The sequence below is a fragment of the Lineus longissimus genome, chromosome 11, assembly GCF_910592395.1.
Source record: "Lineus longissimus chromosome 11, tnLinLong1.2, whole genome shotgun sequence".
Taxonomy (NCBI): Eukaryota; Metazoa; Nemertea; class Pilidiophora; order Heteronemertea; family Lineidae; genus Lineus; species Lineus longissimus.
Window position 1 is genome coordinate 10,852,998 of NC_088318.1, and position 14,271 is coordinate 10,867,268.

General features: G+C 40.4%; 1 protein-coding gene across 5 annotated transcripts; it reads left to right on the top strand.

The window, feature by feature from the left end:
- The first annotated feature begins 833 nt into the window (after positions 1-833).
- Positions 834-13,752, top strand: LOC135495666 (AKT-interacting protein-like). Of its 5 annotated transcripts, none has more exons than XM_064784500.1 (10): positions 834-946; positions 2,853-3,061; positions 3,388-3,452; positions 3,846-3,946; positions 4,849-4,937; positions 5,700-5,798; positions 6,567-6,674; positions 7,197-7,254; positions 8,415-8,435; positions 10,992-13,752. In XM_064784500.1, exons 1-10 carry the CDS (start codon positions 926-928, stop codon positions 11,103-11,105), a joined length of 885 nt encoding a protein of 294 aa, XP_064640570.1. In that variant the 5' UTR covers positions 834-925; the 3' UTR covers positions 11,106-13,752. The 5 variants fall into 5 exon arrangements, with proteins under 5 accessions (XP_064640570.1, XP_064640572.1, XP_064640569.1 ...); XM_064784502.1 differs by lacking the exon at positions 834-946 and adding an exon at positions 1,099-1,149 and having other exon boundaries at positions 7,197-7,264; XM_064784499.1 differs by lacking the exon at positions 834-946 and adding an exon at positions 1,099-1,149.
- Positions 13,753-14,271: the final 519 nt, after the last annotated feature.

A 14,271-nucleotide genomic window follows, 5' to 3' on the forward strand; every position in this document is an offset into this window, starting at 1 on the left:
GCGAAAAACTCTTGATCTGTTTCTCTTGTTTAAGTCTTTGTAAGCTCATTTAAAACTAGAACAGTACGTTAACATCAATGATTAACAAACTAAAAAATCGGAAAACCTCGAATTATATCTATTTGACAATGCCTTTAGGATTTACAAGCATGAAATGAAACTGCTTTTTTTGTTGTTGACTTCAATTCTGATTGATTTGATCCCAAGTTGGTTCAGGCCATACCCTTCTTGATAAACAAATTCTTGTCTCCAGGTAAACATTCAATCTAATGTACAGTGCCTGATATGGACACAAGGTCCCACATGGTATGGAAAGTAGGTCAATTTTCAACATGCTTTGTGTCCAGGTCATGAAGAGAAATCCGACCATGCCAAGCAATGTACATTTCATTACACTTCCACCTGGAACCAAGAATTTGTTGATCAACGAGGGTATGGCCTAAACTGGGGGATTGCCATGATATCTATACACTGGCACTAATGGACATCTGATCTTAAGAGAGATTTTACCGAGTTCTGGCTTTTGCACACAGGTCACTGGATCAGGACTGTACTGTCCTGTCCTGTCCTGTCCTGCTGGCGTGTGGGGTAATATCCACATGACATCGAAGGTCAAACCATGAACATGTTCGAATAGGTTGTCGGTAATATTCGATGGCACTGACACTGACAAAGTTGCTTTTCTTTTCAGGTGGTTTCTTCTCTTCTACACGTGTCTTGTAATTTAGATGAACTCCTGGCACTCAAAGAAATCATTTAGCATGTGGTGTTCAACACCTGAATATGGTAATATTCGATGGCACTGACACTGACAAAGTTGCTTTTCTTTTCAGGTGGTTTCTTCTCTTCTACACGTGTCTTGTAATTTAGATGAACTCCTGGCACTCAAAGAAATCATTTAGCATGTGGTGTTCAACACCTGAATATGGCATCAAAACCCAGCAAGGTAAATTGAATGCAACCTGTCATTTGTTGAAGTAGTGTTACCAACGACTGCTCACACCTACCAAAAGCCACAATTGGCTCTTAAAGGCGGACTATAGGCGGGAGCAGGGGGGTTAAATTAGCCATCTTTTGTTGACAGATATCATTAGAAATCATTTAGCATGTGGTGTTCAACACCTGAATATGGCATCAAAACCCAGCAAGGTAAATTGAATGCAACCCGTCATTTGTTGAAGTAGTGTTACCAACGACTGCTCACACCTACCAAAAGCCACAATTGGCTCTTAACTCTTTACATACACTAGCCGCCGCTGGTCGGCGCAAAGAACTTACGCTGTTCTCCCAGGAGCCGCCATTACTCGGCTCCATTCAAACAGTGCGAAACTCCGGCAAGCCGACTACAAGCTACTCCAACTTTAATGTATCGTAATTTCTTATTGGCTGGCTCCATGGTGACCCTATTTGAATGGCCAATAAGAGATAAGCTTCTATTTTCTATTCAGGTCACTCCGTTCTAATTTAGTATTCATGAGGCATGAATAATAACGATGTATTGGCGGGATTCCCCAGGAAGTTGACCTCGTCGGCCATTTTTAAACGTTTCTTTAATCTTTTTTTTGATTGACGTGCGCATTGTTCGGGACCAGCTGGGTTTATTTATGATAGATTTATTTGATTCGAGCTCCGGATCAGAATTTGAAGGTTTTGCAGATTCAGATATCAATGTTTCGGTAGGAAGTGATGATAGTGACTGGGACTTAGATTTTTATTATAAACATTTTGTGTTTACGGCGATTTGTAGAAAATTTTTTCTCTCCAAGTTTGCAGGCCTTGTTCTCGGTTACTTTTCGTTAGAATTCAAAATAAATTACATGAGTTTATGCGGAATTTAATTCTTAGTTACTCCCCAAAATTTTAGTCCTGTACTATGAACAGCAACGGAGATAATATCACTTATGTAAACACTACCTGAAATACGGCCGCCTCAGTGACGCGCTCCCGGGAAACTATATCAGAATAATGACGCTGTGTATTCAGGACTTTGACGCTATGACGCACGCGGGTCTAGCGTATGTAAAGAGTTAAAGGCGGACTATAGGCCGGGGCAGGGGGGTTAAATTAGCCATCTTTTGTTGACAGATAAGGGCGCAATGTCATGTTGATTCACCTCTTAATATATCCCTTATCCAAGCGTGACTAGTTCTGATGTACTGAGAGATGAGACAGAACCCTTTTGGCAACTTTTGATAACTTTACCTTGCCTACTTAATGTACTTGGCTGCTGTCTATAGCGTCCCTTTAATACTTGCGAATGTTTTTGGCATCAAAGTTTGGGGTAGGTGCTACATATACATGCCTTTGTAGAACTTGCTCCAATTTTTCGGGTGCATAAGAAAGCAGGAACGGACCAAAACGGGCCGGAACGGCGTTAAAATTTGCCGAAACGGAGCATCTAGTGGTTTTAAATGGCATCTGTAGGCAAGATAGGGCCCCTGAATTATAAATTATGTTCATATAATGAAGATTAGACTTCTTTTCCATGATAGCCCCTAAATATTTAATGAGGACTAAATTTACTTTCACACAGAGCTGAAGTGACGTCATCAGTTCTTGTGCAGTATAAGCGCTGTCTGCTACTGGAATCCGCCTCGACCAAATCAGGCAATATCATCAATATCACGATGGAAAAGAAGTCTGATCTTCATTATATGAACATAATTTATAATTCAGGGGCCCTATCTTGCCTATAGATGCCATTTAAAACCACTAGAAGCTCCGTTTCGGCAAATTTTAACTCCGTTCCGGCCTGTTTTGGTTCGTTTCGGTCCGTTCCTGCTTTCTTATGAACCGCAATTTTTCTGAAAAACAGAATTTTGTCTTTTTAGTGCACTTCTCTACTTATTCAGGTGACTGCAAATGGTGATGAATCGACTTATTCTGTCCCCCAGAGGTCAACTACAGCTACACCAGCAGGAAGAAAAATCCTGCCGTCCGTCCCCGATCCAGCTACCCAGTTACAGTTAGCTACAAAGATGATTGACAGGAAAACCAGCACACCGAAGGGAAATCATAGTTATGGGCCGTTCTTCTTAGAGTATTCATTATTGGCGGAGTAGTAAGTAGATTACCAGAAGTGAGACCATTTTATTTTTGCGATTTTGGTGGCAGGTACGCAGATCAAACGCGCATAAAAAATCCAAGGATGCATTAAGAATTTTTAAGTTGGCAGTCAATGTTGGATTTGGTCTACTGCCAAATGAAAATGAGAAGTTTCCGCTGCATTGATCATGAAATATTGTGTGTTCTTATTTGATTCCACCATTGTATGTACCAGTAAGTGCGCTAAAACTTTGCGACCACCCTAAGCGATAAATGGTTCTTTGAAGGCAACTTTTACTTGAATGAAACAAAAAGTAATGTGCAATCTTTCCTGTATTTCAGTCATCAGCTTCAATCACAAAAACTGCCAGGAGTCTACGTGATTCCTTCTGCTAAGTCAACACTAGGTAGGTAAACAACATGGTTCAAGAACATCTGAACTCCTCAGCACCAGGCAACCTAGATCTGTTTGGGTTTTCCAGGCAAAAATATACCTCCTCTGGCTGCACATCTGTGCTCTTAAGGTTTCTACTGATAAAATGAAGTTTGGAGGATAAGAATCAATTCTCTATCGATTCAGCAAGATCTTGGTCTTCAGAAAGCTGTTGCAAAATACGTTATACTTAAAATATCTATTTCTGAGAAGTTTTCTTCCCTTGGGTCTGTAAGGAGGGCAGATTTCTAAAAACTTGCTTTATGTTTGTTGTGCAGTACCATTTAACTGCCAAAGGGTATGGCACATGTCCCCAGAAAGCAGTGAGCAGGAAACTGATCTTGTATTGTATACCATCTTGTTTCAGTTTGGAACGGTGTGTTGTTTATAAGACAGGGCCTGTACCAGGAAGGCGTGTTCAAATTCAACGTGGTCATACCAGAAAATTATCCCGATGGTGATTGTCCGGTGAGTGAAAAATAAACCAACAGTTTTCTACACATGTATAGTAATTTACCAGTGACTATCTGGGGATGGGAGCCTCATATCTCAGTGGCTTATGCTGCTGGCTACCTCGCAATAGGGCCTGGGTTTAATCCCGGGGAGAACCAAGACTTCCCGATGAACCGTAGTGTGGCTTTCAAAAAACTAAAATTCCTGGCTCTCCACAGTTCTCTACCCTGGATCCTTGTATCTAGTGTCCAAGCCAGGGCAAACAAGCGACCCTACCAATTAAGGTCATGAGTAGCTTGCGAAGGATTCTACCTCTTGCAAAGACGTAAGTCAATGGGCCAATGAATCCAATTGGCACCTAACTGTAGTGGCATGTAAAGGCGCTCATACCGCCTTTGAGGAAGAGTACTCCCTGGACAATTACCACCTCCAAGTGCAGAGTAAATGGTAAAGAAAAAGCCTGGGGATCTTTACTTCAAGGGTGAAACTATAAAGGCTCTATTTTGCCAATCTAAGAAACACAAAGATTCATCCAAATCCCACAAGATGGTAAAAATATTACAGCAGAACCTCTTTTAGTGGACACCTCTCTATTAAGGACACTAGTTTTGGTCCCAAAATGGTTGTTTCCATTCAATTTGACATCTCTGATCAGGACACCTCTCTATTAAGGACAGCACTTGTCAGTCCCGAGGGTGTCCTTAATAGAGAGATTCTACTGTACTTGGAGGACATTGGCACCTTTGGTCTGCACGGCCTCTGAACAATATCTTGTCTGATTTTTGGTGTTTCGATATGAATTCTGGTGTTCCTAAGATTGGCCAAATGGAGTCGGTATTATTTTACCAAAATGCACTAAATTCATTTATCTCTTGAGAAACCATCATTTTAATTTCAAATCACTTTCTATCTTCCAGCGATTGATATTCGACCCTCCTGTGTTCCATCCTGTTGTGCATCCAGACACGGGTGAACTTGACTGCAAGAGAGCATTCCAAAAATGGAGGTAGGCACCAAAGTGATCAGATAGAAAATAAGAGTTCTGATAGTTCCTACAATCTTCAAACGTGCTGTAGATTATCTCATATGTATCCAGTTGCTAATATCTGAACTCTCCATCAAATTCCTCGTTCTGGGATTTAAACTTTTGTTGAAAAACTAATTTATCAACTCCGATTTCACGTTTCATGCCAACTGATTTCGTTATCTTCAAAGCAGGGCATTGTATTCTCCAGTTGCTAGGATACAATAGTATGATTTGTACACAAAGATGGTTAACGTCTGCATGAAACATGAAAGGAGTCTTCTGTTTGAACCAATAAAATGCTGGCTGTGCGTTTCCTAATACAGAAGAACCTCTCTATTAAGGACACCTTCGGGACTGGCAGGTGCTGTCCTTAATAGAGAGGTGTCCTGATTAGAGAGGTCAAATTGAATAGAAACTACCAACTTGGGACCAAAACTAGTGTCCCTGATAGGGAGGTTGTTCCTCAATAGAGAGGTTGTCCCTAATAGAGAGGTTGTCCCTAATAGAGAGGTTGTCCCTAATAGAGAGGTTGTCCCTAATAGAGAGGTTGTCCCTAATAGAGAGGTTGTCCCTAATAGAGAGGTTGTCCCTAATAGAGAGGTTGTCCCTAATAGAGAGGTTGTCCCTAATAGAGAGGTTGTCCCTAATAGAGAGGTTGTCCCTAATAGAGAGGTTGTCCCTAATAGAGAGGTGTTCGCTAAGTGAGGTTCCACTGTATTTGTTTGAAATGTGCTATTTCAGGCGCAACGTGAACCACCTCTGGCAGGTGCTACTTTATGCAAGACGTGTGTTCTACAAGATCGATACTAAAACACCACTCAACCCAGAAGCAGCAGTATTGTAAGTAGACATTAGGAAGGTTAAGCCAAACCTGCGAGAATGAGGTGAATGTGAAGGGTTACAGTCGAAATTACGATTGTAATGGTCCCTAAATTCACGTCATTGACGCGCTACCCAGCGCGTAGGTTGCGTGTAATTTACGCGAAACTTAAAGAGATGAGCTTGTCACTGGTGCATCATTGACACGCAACTCCGTGTGCAACTCCACATACATGGCATGTCACCGACGCGAAGCAGGACAGATGTCAGTTGTGATTATGACTGTAGGTCTCAAGTGAGGTTAATACAGGGAGCTCTGGCGAAGCATTAGCTAGGAGTAAAGTGCGCAATGTCATCGCTACTTGTTGAAGTGCGTTAATGCTGGAACTTACCTTGAATGAACGGATGAGATTTATTTTAAAGGAAACCTATCGCGAAACGCTTATAAAAATGGGGAGTTTTGAATGGCCCGGTTAACACCACAAGGTGGAATAAGCTTCCATTGATAAATGTTAGCATTTTGGAGTTCCCCTCAGGTAGGTAGCCAATGAGTCGGCTGCATAAGAAGTAATCACCAATTTAGTTATTTTTACGACATTCGGCTAGTCTAAAGAAAGACTTGTGCCGCGACTGGATCTCTTTAATGACTACGGTCATGCGAATACAAGACAGTTTTTGTCATCCATTTTAAATTTCAAGTAATTTTGAATTTGGCCTTTAAATGAGGTTGAAAATTTGGCATGTTTCCTGAATAAGGACCTTACAAAGTATGAATATCTTTGCTTTCAGATATGATCGTGACCTGGAACTCTACAAACAAAAAGTGTATGAATCCATCCAGATATCAAAGGAAAAGTTGTATGATCCTCCGAACAATGATGACCCTCATGCAATAAGGTAAAATACTCTCTACTCGGCTGTATAAGATCCGATCATATATTTCTCGCCAGCCCATTACATGTTAATCATGCATGTAGGATTACCTCAAATCACAATTCCAACCAATGAGGTCTGACGAGAATTTTTATAGGCCTAACACCCCCAACCTGGATGAATATCCTTATAAATAAACGTCGTAAATGTGGTATTGGGCGGTATTATCAACCTGGTCTTATAGAGCCGAGTTTAGAGTATGTTAATGAGGTCAAGGCATTTTAGCTTGTTCACCTAAAAATTGGGGTTTTTTTGGTTTATTTTTAAATTCGGACGCCTTGAAACATCTGTGGATTCGTCTTGCTGTTAAAATGGTGAAATTGCTCCTTTGATGACATCACAAATGACGTTGCACAATAATGCCAAAAGACAAATTTTGCCACGAAAGGCCAATGTTTGAGTTAAACGTGATAAAATAGTGATTATTACCAATAAGTCGATTTCAGATTTATTTTGCGACTAACGCCATATTATTTTGTGATTCAGATTCAGTCAATTGGATCCCGCCGTCCATGACGAGGCCAAGCGCCAGCTTCAACCAAAGGTAAATAAAGGTAAAGTCCGCTAAGCCGTTCATCGTTCCCCTGTCTTCTGCTTCCTACTTTTGAGCATGTCCACCCTCCGTGGGGGCCATTTATAAAGTGTAGTAGAACCTCTCTATTAAGGACACCCTCGGTACTGACAAGTGCTGTCCTTAATAGAGAGGTGTCCTAATTAGAGATGTCAAATTTAATGGAAACAGCCAATTTGGCACCAAAACTAGTGTCTTTGATAGAGAGGGTGTCCTTAATAGAGAGGTGTCCGCTAAGGGAGGTTCAACTGTACATGTATGCCGCATTGAGGGAGAAAAGTCTCGGAGGGGCAAGCGGTTCCTTTGATTGAATTCTACTGAGTAGATATTTGTCCTCTGAAGTTCTTTAACCACAGCTAGTCTCTTAAAAATGTTCATGTGTGAAGACTAAGGCATCTGGGCATTTGATGTTTATATGCTTCCCTCAATCACCACCGGGGTTTAGAAGTTGGTAGCCCTCCTCATTCCATCAGTGAATGTATGACTAAAGGGATGATTGGTTTGTTGGTTGAGTAATTTGATTGGTGCTTCTGTCACTGCTGCTGCTAATGACTGAACAATCCAGTACACTCTCCCTCAATGCACCTAGTTGGTTTGATACTTATAAATGGCCCCTCTTAGAGCTCTACACAGCATTGTTAGACATGTTCATGTTCGTAAAGGTAGACAGGGGTAATGTAATAAGGTAACGTGCCAACACCTAGAAACTTGTACAATTTTAACAGCATCCAGTGAGATTTGCTGTGCAGGCATTGCTAGCAAATATTGTTATCTCAAATCGGTGATGTGTTGAAACTGATGTTACGATTTATAGAGTCAATTTGCATGCACGCTGTGTGCTAACTGGCTAACCATTAGCTTAGCTAGCAGGAGGGGGGTCACCAAAAATGAGTTTTTGGCCATGATTTTGGCAGAAAAATTTCAAAAAGTGTCATTTTGCTCCCCAAGAGCCCCTTTTACCCCCCCCCCCCCCATGATCAAAAGGCTTGCTACCCCCATGCTAACGTATCAGAGTTTTGGCATGTACCTATAGCTAATGGTTTAAAAGTGTTTGCAACCAGCTTCATGATTTGCATCACAAATTTTCACTCTTAATTCTAAAAAATTTCTATTTCACACCAATTGACTTTTAGCGAAGTTCTACAAAGAAATCTGTAAGGCCAATGTTTTGTCTTTTATTGAATGCATGTTGGTGGAATATATATTGGCTGTGTCTTATGTATCTGCATCAGTCTGTGTCTTATGTACCCGCATCAGCCTGTGTCACATTATTTTTGTTCCAATGTTTTTGTTCCTCGGGTGCAGTGATGTTCCAACATGAATGTCGTCGAAAACCTTGCATCCTGTACTCATTGTAATAACAAGGATGTCACACCGTCATGACTCTGCCCTCTTCTGTTAGAGGTTGCTCAAGGTGTGCTGGGCATTCTCCGATCTCTCCTCGAGTCTGACGGTGGCAGAGGTGAAGTGGTGAAGGGTTTGACATGGTCAACAGCCATCAAATACACAAAACAGCCCATAAAAACTCCAAGGCCATTTTTTTGACTCACTCCACTCCAGTGACTTGACATTTCTATGTCAACTGTGTCACCACATCCCTTTAATGATATGTGACCCGCCATGGCAAAATGAGTCGCATGTCGCTCCAATGACCTCCTTGTAGTAGTTGGAAAGTCCTGAGTGCTGTTTCAGGTCACCACTAGTTGACTTGGGGCTGCCAAATCACTCCCTGACGGCTGCTGGAAATACATGTAACAATCACATCACCATTACATCGCAACCTGAAGAAAAAAATCGCTATGGTGGATACCCAGCTTAAAGTACTCCCAAGATGAGACATTTTTGTTGCAGCGGTGGGCGATAATTGGTGCCAGAGACAAAAATATTTCATTTGTTGTGGTCATCTTATCAGTTTCTATGGCGCAAATTCCCAGGCAAAAGACTCCTGTTCAATTCCCCCTCTTTGGTACATGCAACAAGTATCAATCATCGATGCACCCTATGAGTTTCAAAGCCAGTGATGACTGGTTTTAAGTGCAGAGCTATCTGTTTATCACTCATAGCTGGGATATCATCGCTGTTTTTTTGCTGCAACAAAAATCGTTTGCTTAAGTCTCATCATCTTTTATTTTGGATGTTGGTTGTCAACCCGCTTCCTGTGTTTGCACTTTTTTTGCGAACATGTTTCTCATAGATCTCGGTGGTCTATCCTCGCATTTATATCATTTTGGACACTGATTTTGGGAATTTTGTGCAGTATTCCTTGGGAGTAAGGTTAGGTATGGTGGTACAATTCGTCACTGTTTTCACGAAGTGATGAATCAATAAATTTTTTATTTTGAGGTTTTGCTACCCGACCTCATCATATAGGTCAATGGTTCTTCACTCAAATTTGTAGACATGTACATGAAATCGTTAAGAACATACAACTAATTAAGTTTGGCGAATCAACAAAAATGTGATAACTTGAGTATGTTGATTACTCAAAACCAAAAACATGTTGATTAGACAGTTCATGAAAACGGTGACAAATTTTTGCCCCGGTGCCTCTGTTTGCATCGATGTGAGCTACCAGCTCTTTTCAACACTGTTGGGCTGATAATTGTACCACTTTATACCTTACACTTATCATGGTCATAATCATTCATCAGTGTATTTTTGTACAGTTGTTATGTACATTTGTACGTGACTGTATTCTTTGTTGTTGTTTTCGGTGATATCATTGAATACGATTTTCTTTTTACTCTAAACTCATCATTGTTGACGTGCAACAAATTGAAGTAATGTTGCATCTCTTTGGTTATTGATAAATACGATTCTGTTTAAAGGCCCACGCCGTTCGTTAACAATTTTGAATTTGTAATTGAATTTAAAAATGTCCAATTGCGTAATTACATACCAGATATAAATTTCAACATTGCCGTTGTGTAGACTGATATACAAATACTATAAATACAAAGCTTAAACAAATTTGTATTCATAATAACTGCACTACGGCATTGTGTATTGGTGGATTTCTATTTAACTGGACCACTAGTAATTACGAACGGCGTACCCCTTTAAAGGAAATATTCCTTAAATATTACAAATGAATGCATGAAATCGAGTAAATAAATTCGCTGGGAACGTCATCATTCTAATCAATAAAGCATAGTGATGAATATTCTTAATTACAGGTCCATACAGACTTCCATTACTGCATGTAATTAACCACAGGCACTTGAGAGCACTTATCAATTAGCGATTATTCAGCCCCCAATCTGTTGATACACAACCTACAAGCAGAAAATAGTAATGCATGAATTTTCTGTTCATAGCTTGTGTGTATCAATTAATTCTGGACTGATGGGCAACTATGATACACTCTAAGAATTTTGAGTAGTCGTGTGACTTACAAGATGGTGGCCTGTGTTGGCAGACACGGAATGGGTTTCTGTTCGGAGACTGTCAACAGTCAATTTGATGATATGAAAATTCCTCAGAAGAGGTGATTTTCAAAAAATACAACAGGGAAATCATGGGCAATTTTGACATCTTAAGAAATTTTCTCCTCAGTTTTGGCAATTTTTCCCGAACATGGGAATGTACATGTACAACACCCTCCACCCGCCTCTGCCTTGGTCCATGATAGAGAGGCAGTATTCCTTTCCTCCTTAGATATGTGTCATGTATTCTTCTCTGTATCCAACATCTGTATCTCGTCTTTCCAGATGAAGTTGAGCACTGATGGTACTGGGAGCGAGAATGCTCAGACGTCCGGGCTTTCGTGGATGTCATCGGGAAGTACGCAATTATTCACACGTGAGGATTCAGCAACGGCTTAGCAGGCCTAATCCTTCTACACCGTTAGTTTGTTTGGCTTGGTATAAAGTTCATTCAGTACAGGACATATCACTGCCTACGTGCTGTGTGCAATTTTTACTACAGAATGAAAAATTATGTGTAAAACGACAGTACTCAATTCTAGTAAGTGGACTTTGATTTTGCATGGATTTTTGCAATAGTTTATTTCAAGGATTGTTTCTATCTTGTGCATTCTGTAACCGGGCCAACAATGTGCTAGACATCTGAAGGGATGGAACAAGTGGATGGTCCTGGGCCAAGTTTCATCATTCAAGAGACACTTTGAAGGGGGTTTTCTCAAACACTGTATGACAGAACAGTAGGCAAGGTCATGCTCTGTGAATTTATCCTTGCTGTTGGGCACTGAATGACATCTTTCACAACGCAACTAGCGTCAAAGTATTTTTATCCTGTTTGTGGGTCAGCGCCATCTTTGGCTGTAGTTTATAACCTGGCACCTCCTTGGACGGAACTGGTGCAAGCAACCAGTCAAGAGAGAAGAGTTTGCTTTATTTAATCATGTTCAGAGGACAAACTTACCGCTGATGTCTGTTTCTGGTTCCTTTTGATGAGGAGATTGTGCCTGCAAATGCTGGGGGCTATGATAATTATTGCAATAAGCGGCAAATAACAGGTTGTCTGCTCAGCCTGGAGAATGAATTCCCCACGTTGCTGAGCATCTTATCAGGCCTTCCAGTTAGCCGAGCTTGCCTGTCCTGCAGGAAAGGAAATTTTATTTCATAAAGTTAGAAAAACTGTGTTGTTGGGTCTTTCAACGAAACATTGTTGTGTTCAACTGGTAATAAGGTTCTTCAAGCATGATTTGCATCAAATATAGAGACAAATGCACTGCTGGTTTGTCCTATGGAAAGCGAACAAATTGTGAATTATGCATGGATTGATTTTGTGCGTGTACCACAGAGTAACCCGCTTGTTAATTTACCTCGAGATTAGTGGATATTATGACATATTGTCCATGTTACCAGATGGACACAATTTATTTCAAAAACATTTACCAACAAGATTTAGGATGTTATGCTTGTGAGGAAACCATTCTCCCAGGCCTCAGGAAGCACTATCCAGGGCAGTCTGCTCATTAAGTTGGAAGGCCTGATAAGATGCTCGGCAATTTGGAGAACTCATTCTCCAGGGTACTGCTGGTTTAGAATAGATATATTTATCACCGATCATGTGGAAGGTACCTGCAACGACCATTGCAAACAAGAAACTTTTCTTTCATGCATTGTTGCTGGTCACACAAAACCAACCATCTGAATGTATTAAAACTCTGACTACGCCATGTCTGAAATTCATCATGCTTTATTAGCACCTTCGTGGCTGATGTTTCACCCCCCCAACACCCCCTTTTCAGACCTCCAGAAAAAAAAAAGTACAAAAGGTTGCTGCATAAGGTCTTCTGCAGCAGCTTCTCCAAGACAAGGTGACGGTCTTCTTGAATCAATTATGCTAGCGTCACTCCTTAACTATATTTTATTTTCTGGTTGAAAAATGACCCTCCTTTCCAACACCCCCCCCCCCCCCCCCCAAAAAAAAATTCCAGAAGTCTGAACAAATTTATCCTGACATTAAAATGGGTTTGTCTTTTCAGTTTCTGCCCCGCCCTGAAGATGGCGATAGTGTAGTTCCTGTCTCTGACAACCAACTCAAATAGGGTGTTGGGGGCACATGGATCTACATGGTTCGGCCATGAAGGTGTTAATAACAATAACAAGAAAATCTATAGCTATATTCTAATATTTCTCAAAGCTTCCTTTATTATACAGGGTGACGGCAGGCTGTACTTGTAATGAAATAATTATTTCTGTTGAGCTTTCGAATGCTTATGCTTTGAAAAATAAAACATTGTCATGTTCTCGTAATGAAAAAGGAAATTAGGAAAGGTAAAAACCGATGAAGAAATGGGGTGGTTCCAAAATGTTGAAATAACGAATTTGCTGTTGCTGTGGGGTGCTGTTTTTGAGTTCTTGTATTTGTACATGCAAGTGACCTTTCACATAAGGGCCATTTAGATGCCCAGGTAAAAAGCCACAATCGATTCGACCATATACAACCCACATCAAGGTTCCCAATCCTGTGTGCCTTTACACGTTCAACTTCTATCTGGCCCACAAGCGGTCTAATTGTAATGCATATTAATGAAAGCAGATGCTCTCAATGTAGTTTTGAAACAAGAAATGTGCTTAATTGTACATGTACATGCCTTCTTGGACATTTGAGTACACAACAAAGTCAGATGGAAGGTTGACTTTGAATCCAAAGTCATCCACATGATTACTGATTAGTTTGCATTTACACAAGGAAATTTTGACCACATTCAAATTCGATCGAATAACATTGGGGTTTTCTCTGAATGTCTAAACTGCCCTATTGTTCAACCTGTGGTATGTGGCTTGTTTCCCAAAAACAAATAATAAACAAAACCTTTGCAGCCTGAATCAGGGTGTTTCATTATCGTAACCATTATTAATGAGATTTAATTACCAATTTTAATTCATTTTGCTGTATTTTCATCTTGCTTCATACATTACATGTTTCACATACTAGATGTCGCAATTATGATTTCAAACCAATGTAAATAGTTCTATAAATATATGAAGTTACAATCAATGTACTTGATTCGTTTTTTTACCTCAGCTGACGAATGTCAGCAGAGCTGGTAATATAACCACAGTAGAACCTCTGTATGAAGGACACCCTCGGGACTGACAAGTGCTGTCCTTAAAGGGGTACACAATTCGTTATTACCTGTGGTCCAGTTAAATAGAAATCCACTAATACACAATGCTGTAGTGCAGTTATTATGAATACGATTTTGCTGAAATTTGGTATTTATAGTATTTGTATATCTGTCTGCACAGCGGCAATGCTGAAAATTATATTCAGTATGTATTGACGCAATTGTAAGTATTCAAATTCAATTACAAATTCAACATTTTTAAAGAACGGTGTAGGCCTTTAATAGAGTGGTGTTCTGATAAGAGAGGTCAAATTGAGGGGATGAAACCAATTTGGGACCAAAACTAGTGTCCTTAATAGAGAGGTGTCTGCTAGAGGGAGGTTCCACTGTATTCAGAATGGCGTATCTCCTTCCATCTGTCAACATACAGACACCTCTGTATTAAAGAC

Bases quoted from the DNA above. Each gene is read 5' to 3' on its own strand.
- LOC135495666 (XM_064784500.1), top strand. From the start codon at position 926: ATGGCATCAAAACCCAGCAAG. The intron at 3,453-3,845 runs GTAGGTAAACAA...ATCTTGTTTCAG, and splicing joins TTCTGCTAAGTCAACACTAG to TTTGGAACGGTGTGTTGTTT. The intron at 5,799-6,566 runs GTAAGTAGACAT...CTTTGCTTTCAG, and splicing joins AACCCAGAAGCAGCAGTATT to ATATGATCGTGACCTGGAAC.